We start from the raw sequence: 22,497 nt of genomic DNA, 5'->3' as shown, positions 1-22,497 counted from the left end.
GATTGGCATTGGAATGGGCTGCCCAGGGAGGTGGTGGAGTTGCCTTCCCTGGAGGTGTTGAAGCCAAGCCTGGCTGAGGCACTTAGTGCCATGGTCTGGTTGACTGGATAGGTGATAAGTTCGAGTGGATGATCTTGGAGGTCTCTTCCAACCTGGTTGATTCTAATTGCTTGAATTCCACCACCTGAAAATGATGAGACTTATTTCCAATCCTCTTTTCAGGCACTAAGGTGAATCATAAGGAGGACATCAAATCGCTGGAGTGGGTCCAAAGGACAGCCACAAGGGGGATGGATCACAAATGGATCAGAGAGTTGGAGCACCTTCCCGAGGCTGAGAAATGTTGAGGCTGTTTAGCCTGCAGAAAAGGCAGCTCCAGAAGAACCTTACAGCAACCTTCCAGTACAGGAAAGGGGTCTACAAGAAAGCTGGGGAGGGACTTTTTACAAGGCCTTGTTAGTAATAGGATGAGAGAAGATGGATTGAAATTTGAGGAGGGCAGATTTAGGCTGGATATTAGAAAGAAATGATTTACAGGAAGGGTGGTGGAACAGGCTGCCCAGGGAGATCACCTCTCTGCAGGTGCTCAAAACCAGGCTGGATGAGGCCTTGCACAACCTGGTCTAGTGGAAGGTGTCCCTGCCCATGGCAGGGGAGCTGGAACAAGATGATCTTTAAAGTCCCTTCCAACCCAAACCACTCCATGCACCCTCTAATCAACAGATTGAGGCCTCTCCTTTCCTGAAGGACCTTCCAAGTGCTCTCCAAATTAGCTATTCACTAAACCCCATGCCATTTACATAGCCCACCCCACATTTCATTGTAGTACCCTCATGAACTATCACTAGGGTAAATTTTGAATCAGCCTTTCCTCCTCAGAGATGCTCCAAGTTCCCTCAGCATCTTCACAGAACTTGCTGGACTATCTCCAACAGTTTCCTGTCTCTCTTGAACTAAGGAGCCCAGAAATTGACCCAGGACTCCAGATGTAGTCTCACTAGGGCAGAGGAGACAGAGGAGAACATCCCTTGACTTACTGGGCCACTCATCTGAATACATGCCAGGAGACCACTGGCCTCCATGGCTACGCTACATGGCACATTGCTGTGTCAGGGGCAGCTCCCAGCCCAGTAACTTCACTCTAGGGTTCTTGTCTCAAGTCTTTAGTAGCAAGAGTAGACTTATCTGGGTACACAGGTCCCAAGCTGGTAGACAGGGAAGGGGAAGGTCAAGGGCACGAGGCCTCCTGGGCTCCAAGAAGAAACATTTTGTGACTTGCTACACCATTTAGACACATGTAAATCTCTAGGACCAGATGGGATCCACCCAAGGGTGGTTTGCCAAGCCATTCTCCATCATTTTTCTGCAGTCCTGGCTAATTGGTGAGGTGCCAGTGGACTGGAGGTTGGCATATGTGACACCCACTTACAAGAAAGGCTGGAAGGAGGATTTAGGAAATTACAGGCTTGTCAGCCTGACCTCAGTTACCAGGCAAAGTCATAGAGCAGATCATCTTGAGTGACATCATGCAAGGGACGGGAAGAAGATTTGGCCCAGACAACATGAGTTTATGAAGGGCAAGTCCTTCCTGATCTCCTTCTACAACAAGGTGACCTGCCTGGTGGATGAGGTAAAGGCTGTTGATGTTATCTACCTTGACTTTAATAAGGCTTTTGACAGAGTTTCCCAGTGTATCCTCCTAGACAAACTGTCTGCTCAGGGCTTTGCTGGGTGAAAAACTGGCTGGATGGCCAGGCCTAGAATGCTGTGATGCATGGAACAAAATCCAGCTGGCAGCCAGTCACAAGCAGTGCACCCCACGGCTCAGCACTGGGGTCAGTTCTGTTTAACATTTTTATCAGTGATTTGGATGAGGGGATTAAGTGCATCCCCTAAGTTTACAAGATGACATCAAGTTGGGTAGCCATGTTGATCTGTTGGAGGGCAAAGAGGCTCTCCAGAGACATCTGGACAGACTGGAGAGATAGGCTGTGGCTTCAGTATGAGATTCAACAAGGTCAAGTGCTACACTTGGGCCCTAACAAGCCCATGCAAGGTTACAGGGTTGGAAATGGGTAGCTGGAGAGCTGCTCAGTGGAGGAGGACCTGGGGCTGTTGATTGATGGCCATCTGAATATGAGCCAGCAGCGTGCTCAGGTGGCCAAGGCAGCCAACAGTATCCTAGCTTGCATCAGTAAGTGTGGCCAGCAGGTCTAGGGATGTGACTGTTTCCCCTCTACTTGGCACTGGTGAGGCCACACCTTGAATGCTAGGTTCAGTTTTGGGCTCCTCACTACAAGAAGGATATCAATGCACTGTAGTGTTTCAAAAGAAGACCAAACAAGGTGGTGAAAGGCCTTGAACACAGGTCTTCTGAGGAACAGCTATGGGGACTGGGGTTGTTTAGTCTTCAGAAGAGGAGGCCTTGTCACCCGCTACAACCACCTCAAAGGAAATTGGAGCAAGGTAGTGATTGGGCTCTTCTCCCATGGAACAAGTTACAGGACCAGTGGAAATAGCCTCAATTTGTGCCAAGGGAGGTTCAGTCACAGAAAGGGAACAGGCTCCTCAGGGAAGTGGAGGAGTTGCCATCCCCAAAAGCATTTAAAAGACATGTGGGTGTGATGCTCAGGGACATGGTTTAGTGGCACTATTTTAGCAGTAGTCATAGGACTGCAAGCTCTAAGAGAGAAGCTGGACATGATGACCTCAAAGGTCTCTTCCAATCTTGACAGTTTAATGATTCTATGATCTCTATTTCCCTCTCCATAGACTGATCCAGTCCTACCAGCCCCTTGATCTTCATTTTTTTCAGCATGATTTTAGAGTATCTTTATGAATCTGCTTTTCCAGGCCACATTCCATTAATACCTCATCAATATAGCTCAGTTCCCGAGCTAGTAACATAAGGGAGAACATGGGACATGAGCAGCATCACTGCTGCCAGATCGTCTCTTACCAATTAATCTCATCTTAACAAAGCAGATGACAATCCTGCGAGATGGCAGCTTCTCAGTGTGACCTACATTCTTCCACTCCAGAAGCCAGCATTTGTTGTGCTTTCAAATGCTGTCACACATCACCAACAAATCAGACTCAGCATTGTGGGGATATTTGACTTATGCAAATCAACTCTGACTCACTCATAGTGGGGGACTCAGATGAATATTCATTTTGGTGGCAAACCCAGTACTCTGCCTTATACCCCCCCCCAAAATATCTGGCTTAATCTCCCCCAAACAACAGAAGGTCATTGTTATCGAGCCTGACCTCTTATCTGGGAAAGGCCACACCATGTGAATTCATTCATCCACACCATTTGCAGAAAGGAGATCCTCATGTCACCTGGGCTTTCCAAAAAGCCTGCCTCAAACTCCACCCTCAGCCATCAAACTGTTCAGAGAATCACTGAATCATAGCATCTTTTAGGCTGGAAAGGACCTTTAAAATGGTTCAATCACCAACCTGCCATTAAACTAAGTCACTCAGTACCCATCTACATAGCTTTTAAATACCTCCAGGAAGAGAGACTCCACCTAATACTACCCTGAGCAGCCTGTTCCAGGACTTAACCACCCTTTCCATGAAGAAATGGTTTCTCATTCCCAACCTAAACCTCCCATAGTGCAATTTGAGACTGTTTCCCCCTGTCCTATCATTTGTTCCTTGGGAGAAGAGACCAACCCCTAAACTTGCACTTCAACCTCCTTTCAGGGAGTTGTAGAGAGTGAATTTCTTCCCTCAGCCTCCTTTTCTCCAAACTGAACAACCCCAGTCCCTCAGCCACTCCTCATAAGACTTGTACCCTATACCCTTCAACCAGCTTTGTTGCCCTTCCCTGGACACACTCCAGCACCTCAATGTTCTTCTTAGAGTGAGAAACCAGGATTCAACACATGGCCTCAGCAGTACTGACCACAGTGGCCCTGCTGGCCACGCTACTGTTGATCCAATCCAGGATGCTGTTAGCCTTCTTGGCCACCCAGACACACACTGGCTCATCGTCAACCAGCATCTGTGGGTCCTTTTCCATTAGGCAGTTTCCAGCCACTCTTTCCCAAGTCCAGAGGTGCTGCAGGGGGTGATTACAATGCAAGTGCAGGACTCAGCACTTGGTCTTGTTGAACCTCAGCCCGCTGGCCTCAACCCAGCCAGCCAGCCTAGCCAGATCCCTCTGTATAGCCTCTCTACACTCAAGCAGATCAACACAGATGAACAACAATGTTCAGAAGGACAAGATTCAGAACTAACAGAGTGAAAGGCACTTTCCTTACTTGAAATTCTTTTTGAAGTGTTCCCATTTCCTTTCTAAGCAGCAGACAAGTCATATACACAGAGGCTTCCTTTGTGCATCAACTTCTCTCAAGGAGGCATATTAAATCTAGGTCAAGACTAAAGTCTTCCAGCACCCCAAAAGTGTTCTCTCACTGCATACCTCACCTGCAACCTCACCAATGAGTTTTCTTCAGAGATCTATATTATAATCACAAGGTAACAGCAGATAATCCTGGAGTAAATCACTGTAAAAGTCAGCATAGCTACCAGAAATTTAGGTCTCAAAAACAGAAGGTCATAAGGAAACAAAGACCATCAATACCTCAAAAACTCTGTGAAGCTGCTACTCCTCAAAGGGGCATTGTTCAGGTGTTTGGTAATATTGACTAAAACTCCATACCTGGAATTAAATCAGCTAATAAAACCAAGCCCAAAAACCCCAGCAACAATGACACCTAGACAGGCTGCAGAGGTGGGCAGAGGGGAACCTCATGAAGTTCAACAAAGGCCAAAGGCAGAATCCTAACCCAAGGGAGAAGTAATTCCCTGTACCAGTAAAGGTTAGGGATTGACAGGCTGGAAAGCAGCTCCACTAAGGACACAGGAGCACTGGTGGACAAGTTCCCCAGAAGGCAGCAATGAGTCATTGTAGCCAAAAAGACCAACCATCTCCTGGGATGTATTCAAAAGAGTGTGGCCAGCAGATGGAGGGAGTTTCTCCTCCTCTTCTACTTTGCCTTAGGGAGGCCATATCTGGAATACTGGGTCTGGTTCTGCGGCTCCCCAGTTCAAGAGAGACTATGAACTACTGGAGAGAGTCCTACAGAGGGCACAAAGATGTTGAATGGACTGGGACATCTCTCTGATGAGGAGAGGCTGAGACACCAGGCAACGCTCAGCCTGGAGAAGAGCAGCCTGAGACTGCATCTTCCAAATGCTGCCCAATAGCTAAAGAGGTTGGGAACAGATTCTTTTCAGTGGTGCCCAGTGACAGAAGGGCCAGTGGGCACAAATTGGAAGCTAGGAGGTTCCATCTGAGCGTGACGACAAAATGCTTTACTCTGAGGGTGCCAGAACCCTGAAAGAGGCTACCCAGGGAGGCTGTGAAGTCTCCTTCTCTAATGAGATTCCAAACCCACTTAGACCTTTTTCAATCCTGGGTAACCCACTCTGGGTTATTCTGCTTTAGCAGGGGGGTTGGACTAGATGATCTACAGAGGTCCCTTTCAAGCCCCACCATGCTGGGATTATAGAATGCAGACAGTGACTTAACAAGAATTCTATATATTTCTCAAGTTCCAGCTCCCTTACTCCACCTACTGCAGACATTTCAACACTGACCTAGAAAGGAAAAGCTAACAGCAAAGTTTATTTGCAAAGACCTCTCTGCAAAACAAAGATAACAGCTCCTCCTTGGGAGGACCCATCATATATCAGCTTCAAGACACGAATTAGAGGTGCTTGACCAGAGAGCTATAGGGAAGGGTCTTAATGAAACAAAGCTTAATCCAAAACCTGTTTTCTAGTAACCTGTCCTTGAGAGGCATCGTGTCCTCTGCGTTCAAAGGGAATGACAATAGCACACACACACATTCATGCCTCAGCAACTCAGGCCAATTCTGGGTGACTAACAAATGTACCACTGGTGATATAAACTGACATAGATGGCTGAGGCAGTATAAAGGAACACCATGTTTTTCTTCTTCTGGCAAAGCAACAGGGTAGGGGACTCTGGGCAAGCTCTAACCGCTGAAGTTCTGCCTGTGAACCCTTCAGGGCATGAAGTGCTAAGCAGCAAGCTATTGCCACATCCCCCAGTGAGTCACCTGCTGGCAAGGGGAATTCCCGGGACCAGAACTTAGCTAGTGGGCTAAGTGTTTTGTGGCACAGCTTTGATCTCGTAGTTTTGATGTGAGAGCTAGTAGTCACCATATCAGGGCCTGGGCAAAGTTCAGGAGATAAAACCAGGGCAAGGACCATTTCCCAATGAAATGGATGTTGGGACTAAGTTCTGGACATAGAGGGCCAGCTGTTTCCAACAGTTAAGAATCTAGTATATTAGCCTGGACACCAATTCAGACAAATACAAAGCTGAGCTGCCATTCATGTTCAAGCAAAGCCTGGATGAGGCAGTTAGTGCCATTGTCTAGTTGACTGGACAGGGCTGGGTGATAGGTTGGACTGGATGATCTCGGAGGTCTCTTCCAATCTGGTTGATTCTATGATTCTAATTCTGGGTGCCAACATTCTCGCCAAGCAGACCAACGCTGAGATCCCAGACAATGACAAATCACACAATCACCACAGCTCAGCATAGTGAAGGTTGGAAGGGACTTCTGGAGGTCATCTAGTCCAAAACCACTGCTAAAGCAGGGTCATACAGATCACCTTTCCAGCAGGTCAACTGTGTAAGTGCAGAGAGTTATTCTTCCCCAGGGACAGTACCCTACACCTGCCTTTACTTCCCCCTCCAGCCAACTCTGCAGCCTGTCCAGGTCTCACTGAATGGCAGCACAGCCTGACAGGGTGCCAGCCACTCCTCCCAGTGTTGAGTAATCATCAAACTGGCTTAGAGTTCACCCTGCCCATTCATTCAGGTCACTGATGAAGATGTTGAACAAGGCTGGACCCTGTCCTGACCCCTAGGGAACGCCGCAAGCTTACAGGCCAGGCCTCCAGCTAGACTCTGTGCCATTGATTTCAATGCTCTGAGCTCTGTCCTTCAGCCAGTTCTCAACCCACCTCACTACCCACTTATCCAACCCACAATTCCTAACTTTCCCTCGGAGGATATTGTGGGATGCAGTGTGAAAAACCATGCTGAAGTTGAAGTAGACAATATACACCACACTTTTCTCATCTGCCCAGCCAGAGACACCATCACAGAAGGCTATCAGAGTGGGCAAGCATGACTTCCCCTTCTTGAATCCATGCTGATTACTCCTGATAATCCTTTTAACTCCACACGTTTAGTGATGGCCTCCAAAATGAGCAGCTCGATCACCTTTCCAAGGACTGAGGGGAGGCTGACTGGCTTGTGATTTTATGGATCCTCCTCCTTGCCCTTTTGGAAGGCTCAAGTGTCACTGGCCTTCCTCCAGCCGTCAGGCACCTCTCCTGTTCTCCATGACCTTTCCAAGATGAAGAGTGGCTTAGCAATGCCATCAGCCAGCTCACTTATCACTCCTCATGCATCCCATCAGAGCCCATGGATTTGTGGGTGTCCAGATTGCAAAGAACTGACTTTCCTCTGAACAAAAGTTCAACTGCAAGCTGTCAAATAACAACAACAGCCATTTCTCAGGCCAGAACCAGTCACGAAACTTTCTTATCCCCTCCTCCCCAGCTGTCCTTATCTCATTTATAAGCATTAATATGACTTTTGTCTAGCAAGGTCGAAGAATCAGTACTCCATACACCACACTGCACAGTGTGGCCACACAAAACAAACACATCAACAGTGAGGGTCTCTCTTGACTTGCTCCTTCCAGGGAAGGAGTTTCAGAAGTGATGTGAAAGTAAAAAAAAGGGGGGGAAAAAAGTCCCTGTTCCAAAACAAAACTAAAGCTTCCTGTAGTGGAAGCTTGACATGATCAACACTGCTGCTGAGGTCTGTGAGACCATCCAGTTTCTGTACAAGCAGAAACTTCTTCAGAAAAGAGAAACTGTTTCTGTACAAGCAGAAACTTCTTCAGAAAAGAGAAACTTTCTTATTTTGTTATTCCAGCAGCTAAACCAAGGCTGCCACAAACAAAACAAAAGGAACAAAGAAACTATTTCAATGATGCGTACCAAGGGAAAAAGAGACAATAAGGTTTTTATTCAGAAGGTACTAAGGAGGGGGAGAAAAAAGGAAATGAAGCTCTAGCAAGAAGCAGCACTTCAGTATTGATCCCATGCAGCAATAATCTCTGCTGTCAGTGAATTCCAAGTTTGAGGGCTGATTTAATCATTTGCCATCACATCTTTCACATTCTAATATGTTCAATAAGCTCCTAGTCTAGGTAGCAGAGCCCTGGCAGACAAATTCACCAGTGTGTGATTTTAGAGATGGTGTCACAAGGAACAATTATTCTTCACAGAATCCCAGCAGAGGGGGGGCTGGAAGGGACCTCTGGAGAACATCTAGCCCAACCCCCCCGATAAAGCAAAGCCACCTACAGCAGGTGACAGGGAACTACTGGAGAGAGCTCAACAGATACTATGGGGATTGGGGCATCTCTCTGATGAGGGAAGGCTGTTTAGTCTGGAGAGGACTGAGAGGAGATCTTTTCAATGCTGATCAATAGCTAAAGGCCAGGGGGCAAAATAAGTGGGCCAGACTCTTTTCAGTGGTACCCAGTGACAGGAGAAGAAGCAGAGGGTATAAATTGGAACCCAGGAGGTTCCATCTGAACATGAGGAGAAACTTCTTTCCTGTAAGGGTGCTGAAGACCCAGAAGAGATTGCAATGAAGCTGTGCAGTCTCCTTCTCTAGAGATTCCAAATCCATCTGGTCATGATCCTGGGTAACCTGCTCTGGGTGACCCTGAATGTTCCTTCCAACCCACACTGTGCTGGAATCACATGAAGTCACGTTCCACTAAGTGTAGGGGGTGAGGAAGTACAGGTAGCACGCCTGCAGTTAACAGGGCTGAGGAGATGACAACTGGCACATCAGACTTCAATCGGTTAATTCCTTTGTGCCTGAAGTTAATAACTGAACATCTGAAGTGAAACACAAAAATCACCTTTGGAAGACTAAAATTCCAGTGAGACAGAATTAAGACACAACCACCTCAGACAGATAACTTTTCATTCAGGACCATGTGCATGTTACCACGAAAGAGACCCAAAAGGTTGATCTCACAAGCTACAGATGAGACAGCTCGACAAGAGCAGCTTTGATGACCCTTCTGATGGCCTTGTAAATCAAAGGACAGTACTACCTATCTTTGTAAACACATCTTTTAAGGGTTCTGCAGCTCAGACCTTGGGCCAAGATAGTCTTCCTCCAAGGATGATGTCGATCACAGCCTCGTGAGATCGTGGTACCAAAGAACTCCCAGTAAATAAAGCATGTTATCAGGAAGAGACAATTTACACCACTCTCCCCAAACTATCAGTTGGTTCAGTGTGTCTAGGATCTGTACAACTACTCCAAATATGAAAGAACATCAGTTTGGAAAGCATCCTTGAGGAAAAAGCTGTACAGGTATAGATGTCAGAGAAGGCATTCCATACTCAACAGCAATCAAGCAAGTAGGCCTCTCAGACAGCATTAGGTCAGATTTTGGAGATGTGAGACAAACAAGTATCTCTCCAGGTTAAACAGTATGAAACAGCCACAATCCCTGCAGGAGAAAAAGCCTCAAAGTTGTTTCAGCTACAGGAAGGAATAAAACCATGTGGAGACTTCGAATTAAACCCACACAGGGCTTTCAGCTAAACCCACGCAGAGAAGAAAAACCTACACGCACTGAAGTCATACTGAAATACAAGAGAACTTGCAACAGCAGCTCTGGTCCCTCTCCTGTGTGTCCAGGGCCAGACAGGGAATTCCCACAGCACAGGGAATTTGACAACCTTGTAACCCTTCCACAAGGGTTGCACAAAATCAACGTGGGCTGAATCCCTTCTTGTGTCATCAGGTGGTCACATAGAAAAACAGGTACCTACTTGCTGCTTCCAGGAGATTCCCTGCTCCCATCCAATGTCTTTCATAGAATTATAGAATGGTTTAGATTGGAAGGGACTTCAAATATCATTCAGTTCCTCCATAGGCAAGGACACCTCCCACTAGAACAGGTTGCTCAAGGCCTCATCCAACTTGGCCTTGCACACCTCCAGGGAGGGAGCATCCACAACCTCCCTGGGCAACCTGGGAGGTTCTCGAACATTTCTCAACTCTAAGAGGAAGGCTCCTTGCAGAAGCTCTTCCACTGCTGGCTGACAAGCCAGAACATGATGCCTTTCCACAGTTCCAGGAAGGAGGAGCAGAAGAGCAAACTGTTCCCACCAGCTGGTGGAAGCAGCCCACATCCTGCTCCCATCGGCTACCAAGAGCAGGTACAGCAAGCATGGCCTGCCAGGACAAAACCCCACACCACAGAATCGCTAGACTACAGGCAGCAACACCTGCTGAGCACAGCAAAAAAAAAGAGCTGGACACAGGTGGGGGCTCACCAGAACAGAGCAGAGGGGCAGAATCCCCTTCCTCAACCTGCTGGCCATACTGGTTTGGATGCAGCCCAGGAGACAGTTGGCTGCTGGGCTGTGAGCCCATATCACCGTCTTCTGTCCAGCTTTTCACTCATCAACACTCCAAAGTCCTCCTCTGCAGGGCTGCTCTCCATCCCTTCATCCCCCAACCTGGATTGGTGCTGGAGGTTCCCCTGACCAAGATGCAGGACTTGGAACTTGGCCTTGTTGAACCTCAGGAGGTTCACACAGTCCCACTTCTCCAAGCTTGTCCAGGTCCCTCTTCATGGATCCTGCCCCTCAGGCATGCAATTTGCAACACTCAGCATGGTTATCACCTGCAAACTTGCTGAGGGTGCACTCAATTCCACTGTTTATGTCACTAATGAAGATATTAAGCAGCACTGGTCCCAGTATGGGCCCCTGAGGGACACCACTTGTCATATCAGTAAGTAATGAGGAAATTACTCCTCTGCACCCCTCAGTCACATTTATCATTCAAGAAGGTACTAAAAAAAACAGTCCTTGGTTTCTTAAAATGAAAATTATATCCCAGCTTAATAGTTACTGAGCAAGTTTTCTATCCACCTCAACAAGCATTTCCTCTGGTCTTGTAAATCCAAGAGCAAACCACAGATTATATGGGCAGCTTTTCACAAGAAGCTACAAGCTTGTACTCTGAATCTGACACATTTTACCCTACAAAATACTAGTGACTTCATCCACCCTTTATCTGCCACCTACTGCTGGCAGAACTGGCTTAATTGGAGCAGCCAAGCTCCACACACTCCTTACCTTTCGCGTCCAGATCTTCTCATCATACCTAGCACATTTAGGTAACAGCTGCCTATTAGTTTCAGCTGAACATAAATAGCAACATCATTGCAAGGGCAGACAGAAAAAGGAGCAGCAAGCCTACATGCCCTGCGCTGCCACCCCACAGGTATGTGCCTGAGTAAGGAGTTCAGAAGTATTCTCATCCTTCACCAACTGGTTTTGCCCCAGGGCAGTGACAGCAGCAGAGCAGGAAAAGAAGCAAGCCAAGTTTATAGTGTGTTTCATATTGGGGGCAGGGAGGAGAGAACACTAGGCACTGGTGGGTGTTGTTAGCAAGGAACTGCAACCCTAAAAGTGCATTTTGGGTATGGGTGCCACCTAGTCTGGTGTTTCTGTGTCCTCAGATGCCCTGTGCACTCTGCCAGTACAGATTTATATGGTAACATGAGAAGCCAGATCAGGCAACTGAGCCAGCTAAACCAAAAAAATAGCTAGTTGAAAAACTTCCTAGCCAGCTTGGTTCTTCAGCTCTTCATCCGCACTCATCATCACAAACAAAACTGCTGCTCATTATCTATGGTCCTAATAAACAAAAGTCAAACACCCTCAATCATACCCTATCACACTAAATCTGCATCACACTGCCAACCTCACCTGGGGGTCCAAGCAGAGGTGAGAACCACTCTGTCCAAGTGAAAATACTGGTTCAACCCCCAGCAACCAATAGCTGAGTGATTCCCAAGCTCCAGACTGCATCCAGATATTCGTGTCCAACAGCCACCAATAGAACTGCCTTGATTTGCTCCTGTCATTCTAAACCTGTTGATATTTTCTGCTCCAAAGCCTCCTATGATGGCAAGTTTTACACCTCAGCTGTTATAGAATGGTTTGTGTGGAAAGGGACATTTAGAGGTCATATAGACTAACCCTCTGCAGTGCCCAGGAACATCTTCAACTAGAAGAGGCTGCTCAGGACTGGTCCAACCTGACCTGGAATGTTGCAAGAGATGGGCCATCTACCACCTCCCTGGACAACCTGGGCCAGGGTCTCAGCACCTTCAGCAGAAACAATGTCTTTTCTCTACCTAGTCTGAATTTCCACTCATTTAGTTTAAAACCACCACCCTTGGTCCTGTCACAACAGACTGCTAAAAAGTTTGTACCCAGCTTTCTGATAGGTCCATTTAAGTACTGAAAGGCTGCAACAGGATCTCCCTGAAGCTTTCCCTTCCCTAAGCTGAACAACTCTATCTTACTGACATGCAAGGAGCTTCTTCCATTTAGTATTTTTGCTGAGGACTTACTTAAAAATAAAATTCACTACATAACTGTAATGCATCTATTCCAAAAGAGTCATAGAATAGAAGCATGGAAATGTTTAGGCCATGACATTTAAGACGATCGAGTCCAACCATTAATGCAGCACTGCCATGTCTGCCACTAAACCCCCTTCCTCAGCAGCACACCTACATAGCTTTTAAGTACCTCTAGGAATGAGGATTCCATTGTCCTGGGCAACCTGTCACAGGGATTGACAATCCTTTTGGGGAAGAAATTGTTCCTCGTGTCCAGCATAAACTTTTCCTGGCACAACTTGAGTTATTTCCTCTTATCCTATCCTCTTACCCTGTACCTTGCTCCTTGGGCAAAGAGACCAGCCAACACCAAACTCACTGCCATTTCCTTTCAGGGAGCTGCAGAGAGCAAGGTGGTCTCTCCTGAGCCTCCTGCTGCTCCTCACAAGGCCTGTGCACTCGGTCTCTCAACAGCTTCATTGCCCAGGATTCCAGGTGTGGCCTCACCAGTGCCAAGTACAGAGAGGAGATCCCTACCCTGCTCCTGACAGCTGCACTACTTATGATCCACGCCAGGACACTGTTGGCCTTCTTGACCACCTGGGCACACAACACCTCATCTTCAGCAGGCTCTTGACCAACATTCCCAAGTCCATTTCCACCAGGCACTTTCCAGTCACTCTTCCCCAAGTATAGGGTATTGCAGGAGATTGTTGTGATACAAGGACAGGACTTGGCTCTTGATTTTATTGAACCTTAACCCATTGGCCCCAGCTCAATCTAGCCTGTCCAGATCCCTCTGTGGAACCTCCTGACATGCCAGCAGATCAACATTTTCACCCAACTTGTCTACTTGTCTGAAAACTTAGTAAGGCTGCCCTCAATCCTTATGTCCAGCTCACTGACCAACACATTAAAGAAACCTCAGATAAAGCAAGTGTTTAACAACTCAAAATCTCTTCTAATAAAGACCAAAGTAGTAAAACAAACAAATCTGAGGAAAAAACTTAGCCAGACATCAAATTTCACAAACTTTTGCGTTTAAAACACAAGTTTTACACTCTCCTAGCACAGCTTTAGCAATGCTCTGCTCAGAATAAAATAGGGGGTTATCACACCCAAACAATCATTCTCTCTCCCTTTGGACTTGTAGAGTCACAGTGAGAGCAATGATCAGAAAACAGAACACAACCAAGTGGATTACAGTCCACCAGAGCTCCACTCACACCAGGAGCACTCAGAGGGAATCTCACAGCACTTACACAGGCTTTGCTCTCTGAAGTTAACTAGAAGTGGTCAGATTTCATGGGAAAACATTTTTGTTACTCGGCTTAATTTGCATGGTACTTAGTCAAAGAGCAGCTGTTAGACTCTTGAGTTCAATTCAAATTTTCAGACAGACATCCAGAAGAGAGCCCTCCCTAGCCACTGAAGTTCAGGCAGCAAAGGCCAATGCTTGCTTTGACTGCTGATGTCAATAAGCTGTCTCAAAACAGATCCATATAGCTTGCAGAGAGCATTCTTCAATGCTTGAAGCTGTCAACTTGATAGTCTGAACTAAATAAATACAGAATCCTATCATGGTGGGGGTTGAAAGTGACTTCTGGACATCATCTAGTCCAACCCTCCTGACAAAACAGGGTCACCCACAGCAGGCTGCTCACAATTGCAATGTCTAGGCCCGTTTGGAATCACTTCAGAGGAAACTCCACAACCTGCCCAGGCAGCCTTGTCCAAGACTCTGGCACCCTCACAGGAAAGAAGTTTTAGATGGAATCTCCTAGGTTCCAGTTTGTGCCCACTGTCCTTTGCTGGGTCACTCATCAACACTACAAAGAGTCTGGCCCCATCCTCTTGATCAGCACTGGGAAGATCCCCTCTCAGTCTGCTTTTCTCCAGGCTAGAGCCCTTAAGTTCTCAGCTTCTCCTCATTGAGATGCTACTTTCCCCTCAACATCTCTGTAGCCACAAAAACATTCAAGGGGCTAGAAGCCCTCTGCTGCGAGGACAGACTGAGAGCACTGGGGGTTTCCAGCCTGGAGAAGGTCTGGGGAGACCTTGTTGTGGCCTTTCAGTACCAAAAGAGGCCAATAAGAAAGACAGACAAACTTTTTAGCAGGGCCTGTTGGGGGGTGATGATTTAAGACTAAAAGAGGAGAGATTCTGACTAGACAGAAGAAACTCTTTACATTCAGAGTGCTGAGACCCTTGCCCAGGTTGCCCATAGTGATGGTAAATGTCCATCCCTGGAACCATTCCAGGTGAGGTTGGACAGGGCTCTAAGCAACCTGATCTAGTTAAAGATGTCACTGCTAACTGCAGGGTGGTTGACCAGATGACCTTTAAAGGTCACTTCCCATGCACGATTCCATAATTCTGTGGGATCCATCTTATTTCTATAAAGACTGAGACAGTTTTTGCCCATAGCTACCGGTACCACTGCATATTCTACGTATTTGACTATCTCAAGGCCTTGGTGGAGCTCACTGTAAGCACAAATACATGAATCAGAGCTAACAAGCTGCCAAGCACAAATACAAGGAGAGAGCCATCCAGGGAGCCAGTCACCTTCCATGTCATCTACTGTGTACACAAGAGCTTTGGAGATAGTATTTCCTTGTTGCTACAGGTCAAGGACTCCTGCCGAGGCTTTCCTGAAAACTCTCCTCTTTCAGTTTCAGAACAAACTGAAGTTGTGCAGCTGCTGCTAGGAGGATTTCTCACAGCAGGTAGCAGCAGGGAAAGCACCTTTTCAGGATCCCACTTACATTCTTGGTTGTCATTGCTGTCACCACTGCTGCAGAGAGGGAAAATCTGAAAAAGCCTAAACTGCTCTTGGTAATTTGAGATAACAAATCTTCTGAGAAATCACTCAATCACTTTCATGGAATCCAAGAATCACAGAATGGAAGGGCTGGAAGAGACTTTCTGGGATCATTCAGTCCAAGCCCTTTGCTAAAGCAGGGTCACCCATAGCAGGCTGCCCAGAATTACACACAGGCAAGTTTGGAAGCTCTCCAAAGGAGACTCCACAGCCTCTCTGAGCAGCCTCATAGGAAAGAAGTTTTCTGTTGTGTTCAGATAGTTATTCTCTGCATTCTTACAATAAACCACCACCCAGAACCCAAGAAGTTCTATGTGAACAGGTATTTTAACCCACTTTGGGATCTTTTCTTCATGGAAGGAATGCTTTTTAGAAGGGGATAACACAGAGTATCCTTTCAACTGACACTAGTTGCACAGGACACTTTCTCCACCATGCTTCCTCATCAACCAGCTACAGAAGAACTAGGGAAGCAAAATATTTAAGCCATCTTTTGGCAGTTAAGCCCCTAGGATTCAGCACCACATGAAAAACCTGTTTGTACCTCAAAACCTGCTACATTCCACAATGGAGATGCAAGTCCAGCATAGTCTGGTACAGCAACCAATCCACTCACTCCAAGAAAGACATTGAGGGTCTGGAGCACTTCCAGAGAAGGGAAACAAAGCTGGTGAAGAGCCTAGAGTAGAGAAGTCTTGTAAGGAGCTGCTGAGGGAACTGAGGTTGTTGAGCTTGGAGAAAAGAAGGCTCAGAGGAGACTTTCTCACTCTCTGCAACTGTCTGAAAGGAGTTCAGCACAAAGTGGGGGTCAGTCTCTTCTCCCACGCAGAACAAGTGATAAGATGAGAGGAAACAGCCTCAAGCTGCACAGGAGGAGGTTTAGGTTGGATGCGAGGAACAATTTCTTCCCCAAAAGGGTTGTCAAGCCCTGTATTAGGCTGCCCAGAAAATAAGTAGAGTCCTCCTATCTTGAGGGAGTGAAAACCCATGTAGATGTGGTGCTGAGGGACATGCCAGGCAACCTAGCAGTGATGGGTTAACAGCTGGACTTGATGCAAAGATCTCTCCCAACCAAAACAATTCTATGACTCTAACCAGTCACCAAGAGGTGCTCATTGCTACCATACTGCTTTCTGGTGTACACCCACTACAAAGAGTTTATATGCACCAGAACAAAATACCCACTGCTCAGAAATGCTTCCCAGCTCTACACATGCACTCTTGATCCTAAACCTGCTATCTGCTTGGGCACTCAAAACCTGACATTAGACCAGCAGTTAACACTAATTACTAATCACTAAAAATCACTGATGACTAAAAGCATAAGCTCTCTGGTGCAAGAGCCACCATATACCCAGTGACATCTTAACTAAGACTATTTTTAACTCTGAGAATTGAAATAAACCTTCCCAGCAAAGTCAAAAAGCACTAACCACCATGTGATCCAAGGATGTGCCAAGCAGCGCAGAATTACACTACAGCCAGAGCAGCAAAACAAATACAGCCTTCAATAGTCAAGGTATGCAACGCTGAGGGACAAGATAAAGTGACTGTCACACATACACACATATCCCCAAAACAGCCAAGGGAAATCCTGAGTTGAAGCCCAAACAGCTTTTAGGCAACAAAAAGCATGGCATGTTGACACCCTGATGTCCCCCAAACAGGCTTTCAATCACCCAAGGCTTGCTTAGAAGGCTATTTTTACATACATATATTTTAAATAACCAATTTTTCATACATTTTTAAACCCTGCAGGTTCTAGGGTGATGTTTAGACACTGGTGAGACAGTACACAGGGGTGTGCTTACATCCAGAATTAAGGTTCACACCAATACTCAATTTTCTGCCAACCTCACCAAACAGCTGATCATTTAAGGGATTTATGTCAAGGACAAACAGCCAGGAGCTATTCAAACCCCTCAAAAAAAGAAAAGAAAAGAAAGAAAGGTGGTTTATTTTTTCCAGAGGTGTGGTATCTATCTGCACATTACACCAGTGTGTGCTGTAAGAAAGAGTACAGGCACGAATGCTCTTCAATGGCCAGTTACCACGGTTAGAAGCTTGCTGACTCTTCACCTGCAAACCAAGATGGTTTTGAGAAGAAAATTGAAACTCTGACAGACCTAGGGAGAAAGGAGGTTAGGTACGAAGCCTGTCTTATGGCACAGATTAAATGGAAAGAAAAAAGCCTAGGAAAACACACATCTCTCCTTCACGACGTCAAAGAAACTACCGTAGCCAGGAGCTCCACACCAGCAATAGGCTAAAGTCAGCTTTGCCAGAAGCCCGGCGGCTCACTCAGAAGCGGGAGGAGGACAGCTTTGTTGGGCGAGAGACCCCACCCACGACCGTAATCATTACTGCTAAGATACATCAATAGCGGGGAAGACACTGTGCAGAGATGGCAACCCCACCTCCCTTAGAGGCGCAAGGGAGCTGAACGACTGATGGAAGGGGCCAGGTGGGCTCTCGCTGTTAGCTGGGGCGGGGGTGGAGAAGCTGCCAACGCAAGCCCCGAGGTAGGAAATGAGAGGGTCGCTCAGGGTCACCGAGAGAGCTGCTGCGCTCAACTGCAGGGAGAAAGCAAACCATTCCTTCCTGCAGCAGAGGTGCGGGGTGTGACCAGAGCGGCCGGCTTCGCCAGGGTTTCACGGCCACAGCGAAAGCAAGGAGGCCAAAGGGTGGGGACAGGGGAGCCCTGGGGACACTCGACCGTGGGGGGTGACACCAGAAAACATGACCGAAAGCTGCGAGGCAGAGAGCAGGGGTGCAACTCACGAGGGCATGAGGAACCTGCAGGACCCCATCAAATATGGGTGTTCCCCCTTGAGCTGGCCCAGACCAGGGTGTGCCCGCCGGCCCAGATCCCCGGGGGAGCGGGGAAGGGGACACACACACACACCGGGGGAGGCACTGACCGATGGTGGAGATGAAGGTGGTGTTGAAGGCATCGTCGGAGAAGCGGAAGAGCACGCAGGTCTTGCCGACCCCCGAGTCCCCGATGAGGAGCAGCTTGAAGAGCAGGTCGTAGGTTTTCTTCGCCATAGGGAGGCGCGGCGGCCGCCGCCGCCCGCTCCGGCCCCCTCTGCTCGCCTCCCCCCCTCCGCCCTCGTTCACCGGGCGCCCCCGCCGCGGGTCCGCCCGCCCACCCCGGCCGTTAACACTGGCAGCGCCGCTCGGGAGGGCGACGGCGAAGGAGGACGAGAAGGAGGAGAGAAGGAAGAGGAGGAGGAGGGGGCCCACAAAATGGCTTCCTGTGGTGGGGCGGCCCCGGTGCTTTGCACGCTCCCCGCGCCGCCACGGGCCCGCTGCTCCTCAGGGACAGGCGGCGGCGCCCGGCCTCATAACCCCTCGGCCCGGCTCGGCTCGGCCCGGCTCGGCTCGGCTGCCCGGGACAGCGGCGGCGCCTCACAGGAGCTGCCGAGCAGGCTGCGCGCGCCGCTCGCTGAACCGCGCAGGCCTCGGGGCGGGGGCGCGCGCGCCCTGACGTCACCGCGCGCGCACCCACCGCAGAGCGCCGGCGCGGTGACGTCACCCGCGCCCGAGTGCCGAGGGGGCGAGGCCTGGGTGGGCGGTGGCCCGCCCGTCCGTGCGCCAGCCGGCCGGAAGTCCCGCCTCCCTCGGCTCCCATTGGGTGCGCCCGCCTGCCAATCCCACCGCCCGCTGCCGTGACATCACGGTGGTGAGGAGGCTGCCCCCTGGCGGCGGGCGGGGTTCGGGAGCGCCTGCGGGGTGACCCCAGTGTGTTCTCGCCCGCGCCGCGATCGTGGCTGGTGCTCGCCCCACTTCCCGGGCCTCCTCAGCCCTGCTGTGCGTCCCAGTCCCCACGGAGACTCTGCTGCAGCCGACGGCCTCTCCTGGCCCGGGACGCAGCAGCCTCACCGCGCTGCTCATGGCCCAGGCTGCGGCCACGAGGCCGTTAACGTAGGGCCTGGGTTCTGGACCCCACCCTGGGGAAGCCGAGGAGCAGCAAGCAGAACGCCGCAGCGACTGGCTGCCTGCTGACAGCCGGTCCCGGAGCAGGCAGTGCCGTGGCACCGCTGTTGGGAGACCGAGGGTGAAGCAGAGCCCCAAGCTCAGCAGCTCCTGCGACCAGCGGGACCCGGGCGCTGGGCAGGGGAGCATCCTCGGCAGCCTTCTGCCGTCTGCCTGCGACGGGAAGCAAAACCCGTTCAAGCTGATGGGCTGGAAGGAAGACCCCCGGGTACCGGCTGCCCTTGGCGCGTATGCAATGGACCTAGGCAGCTGCTCGGCAGGCGCTGAGTCAAAACAGTATCAGATCATTCCCAGCGACTCCATGGTTGCTCAGGGAGCTCAGTCCTAGCTGCTGCTTGCACCAGACTGGAGAGCAAGCCCTCCTGTTAAAGCCCAAGTGGAGAGTGGCCACTGAAGCCCCTTGAAACGCCCCATCACAGGGGGCGTCTAGAAACCCATTGCTTCAAGGTGGGGAGGAGCAGCTCTTTCCAAACCAGAGAGCGTTCACACACGTTCGAACTCAACCCACCCCGCAGCGCCAACTGCAATTTACTCACGTAATTAAGTGCTCTGCAATCAGTGGCTTCCCACTGTTTGCAGAGTGAGTTGCCTCAAAGGCTTTAATGGTGTGTCCCTCCCAAAGTACAGCTTAGCGCTTAACACAGGCAAGGGTTTTGCCTTTGTGTTTCGTTGCCCCAGCTGCTGCTTGCACGGAGCCAGTGGGATTCAAGCCTCACTCTCCAGAAACCTCCACCTCTGGCAGCAGATTCCCTCCAGCAGCTGATGCAGCAGACTGCAGGGCAGGAGCTTGCAGCTTCACAGGGAAGCTCCCAGGTGACCTTCTTGTGGCCTTCCAGCATCTGAAGGGGGCATACAAAAAAGCTGGGGAGGGACTTTTAAGGCTATCAGGGAGTGACAGGGCTAGGGGGAATGGAGCAAAGCTGGAGGTGAGGAGATTCAGCCTGGACGTGAGGAGGAAGTTGTTGAGCAGGAGAGTGGTGAGAGGCTGGACTGGGTTGCCCAGGGAGGTGGTTGAGGCCCCATGGCTGGAGGTGTTTGAGGCCAGGCTGTGTGAGGCTGTGTGCAGCCTGCTCTAGGGTAGGGTGTCCCTGGGCATGGCAGGGGGGTTGGAACTGGCTGATCCTTGTGGTCCCTTCCAACCCTGACTGATTCCATGAAGGATTATTTTTAGTAGTACTAAATCAGTTTAAGGGCACCATCTGAAATGCTTCCTGTCTACAACTGAGCAGGGAAGGAGGAAAAAGACAAGTGTTCATGCGGGACACCATGGTGGAGGCACTGACATAGATGTGGACTGAGGACTTGTGGCTTCCAGACACACCCTGAAGGTTTATCAGCACGTAAACCAGGATTGCACCAGTGTTTACAACAATCCTTTGTCCCAGACAGTCTATTAGTGAGTTTCAAAGAAGTTTCTCTTTTAGGAGAGGAAGCAATACAGAGTCTCATATATGCCACCCTAAACAAGACGAAGGCACAGACAGAGGGATCTAGTGCACCCTCAGCAAGTTTGCAGATGACATGGAGTGAGTGGTGCAGGTGACACACCTGAGGAGGGCCATCCTCTGAGAGGGGCTAGAACAAGCTGGAGAAGTGGGACCATGTTCTACACAGAGAGAGTGATTTGCCATTGGGATGGGCTGCCCAGGGAGTTGGTGGAGTCACCATCCTGGAGGTGTTCAAGAAGAGACTGCATGAGGCACTTAGTGCCATGGTCTAGCTGGTTGGATAGGGATGGGTAGCAGGTTGGACTGGATGATCTTGGAGGTCTCTTCCAACCTGGTTGATTTTCTGATTCTGTGACTTAACACCATCATGGTTATTGAACCATGTCCTGAGGTTTCTATATTTTTTTTAACACCTCCAGGAACAGTGACTCCACCACTTCCCTGGGCAGACTGTTCCAATGCCTGACCACCCTTTTGGGGAAGAACTTGCTCCTGATATCAAATCTAAACTTGCCCTGGCACAACTTGAGGCTATTTTCTCTTGTTCTATCACTTAACACTAGTGAGAACAGACCAAAAACCACCTCACTCCAACATCCACAGGGAGTTGTAGAGAGTAAGGTCTCCCCTCAGCCTCCTTTTCTCCAGGTTAAAGAACCCCAGTCCCTCAGCCACTCCTCACAAGACTTGTGCTCTAGACCCTTCAGTTAGTTTTGTTGCTCTTCTTTGGACACACTCCAGCACCTCAATGTCCTTCTTGGAGTGAGGGGCTCAAAACTGACCCTGGTATTCAAGGTGCAGCTTCACCAGTGTCAAATACAGAGGGATGATCACTGCCCTGGTCCTAGCAGCCATACTGTACTGATCCAAGCCAGGATGCTGTTGGCCTTCTTATCCTCCTGGCCATACACTGGCTTCTCTTCAGCTGGCTGTCAACCAGCACTCCCAGGTCCTTTTCTGCCAGGCAGCTTTCCAGTCACTCTACCCCTAGACTGGAGCATTGCATGGGGTTGTTGTGACTTGGCCTTGTTGAACGTCATACAACTGACCTTGGCCCATCAATCCAGCCTGTCCTCCCAGCAGCCTTCTTTGCTGACAAACAGAGGACACTGGTCTGATGTCACAAGGAGTAATCACCAAGTTTGGTGGATAGAGAGAGCCAGCTGTCTCCTTTAGCTGTCAGGAACAGCTGAGCAATGACGGTTGCAACACCACACCACAGATGCATGCCCTCCAGATCTCACCAAGGGGAGGGGAAAAGTGAATCACAAGGGAGTTGTGCAATGGTATTTAAGTTTGGGAAGGTTTGCTTGGGGAAAGGAGCAGCATGCCAAGCTTGTTGGTTACTCAGATCTTCTCACAGAGCATGGCCCAGCCATTGGTGTACAAAGGGATAGAAGAGATCTCTGCTACCCAGGAGGTACCAGCAGCTTTATGGCTCTGGTGAACAAGCAACTTCGTTTTCTATAGCTCTTCTTTGAGCTAAGACAAAGACAAGAGGCTCTGCTGCTCAGACACTGGTCAAACATTCTTTGAAGGTTCTGCTCCCACCTTTTTTGGTTCCTCACCTTGGATGAGCTCCCATGGAGCCCTCTAGCATAGACCCTCCCATCCTTCAGTCACCTCCAGTTCTCACAACTTCATGTATGGCTGGAATCCAAAACTTGAATAAGGACAGTAGCTCGAATGGAACTGGCAA

General features: G+C 49.2%; 1 protein-coding gene across 1 annotated transcript in view; it reads right to left on the bottom strand.

Annotated features, from left to right (window-relative positions):
* RAB10 (RAB10, member RAS oncogene family) overlaps positions 1-18,464 on the bottom strand; it is a 55,043-nt gene extending 36,579 nt beyond the window's left edge. The window contains exon 1 of the mRNA XM_064146547.1: positions 18,273-18,464. Coding sequence (XP_064002617.1) covers positions 18,273-18,399 — 127 coding nt within the window. The 5' untranslated portion in view covers positions 18,400-18,464. The remainder of the gene's footprint in view (positions 1-18,272) is intronic.
* Positions 18,465-22,497: the final 4,033 nt, after the last annotated feature.

The sequence above is a fragment of the Pogoniulus pusillus genome, chromosome 7 (genome assembly GCF_015220805.1).
Source record: "Pogoniulus pusillus isolate bPogPus1 chromosome 7, bPogPus1.pri, whole genome shotgun sequence".
NCBI classification, from domain to species: domain Eukaryota; kingdom Metazoa; phylum Chordata; class Aves; order Piciformes; family Lybiidae; genus Pogoniulus; species Pogoniulus pusillus.
Note: the sequence above shows the minus strand (reverse complement) of the source record. Positions and strands in the feature narration are given on the sequence as shown.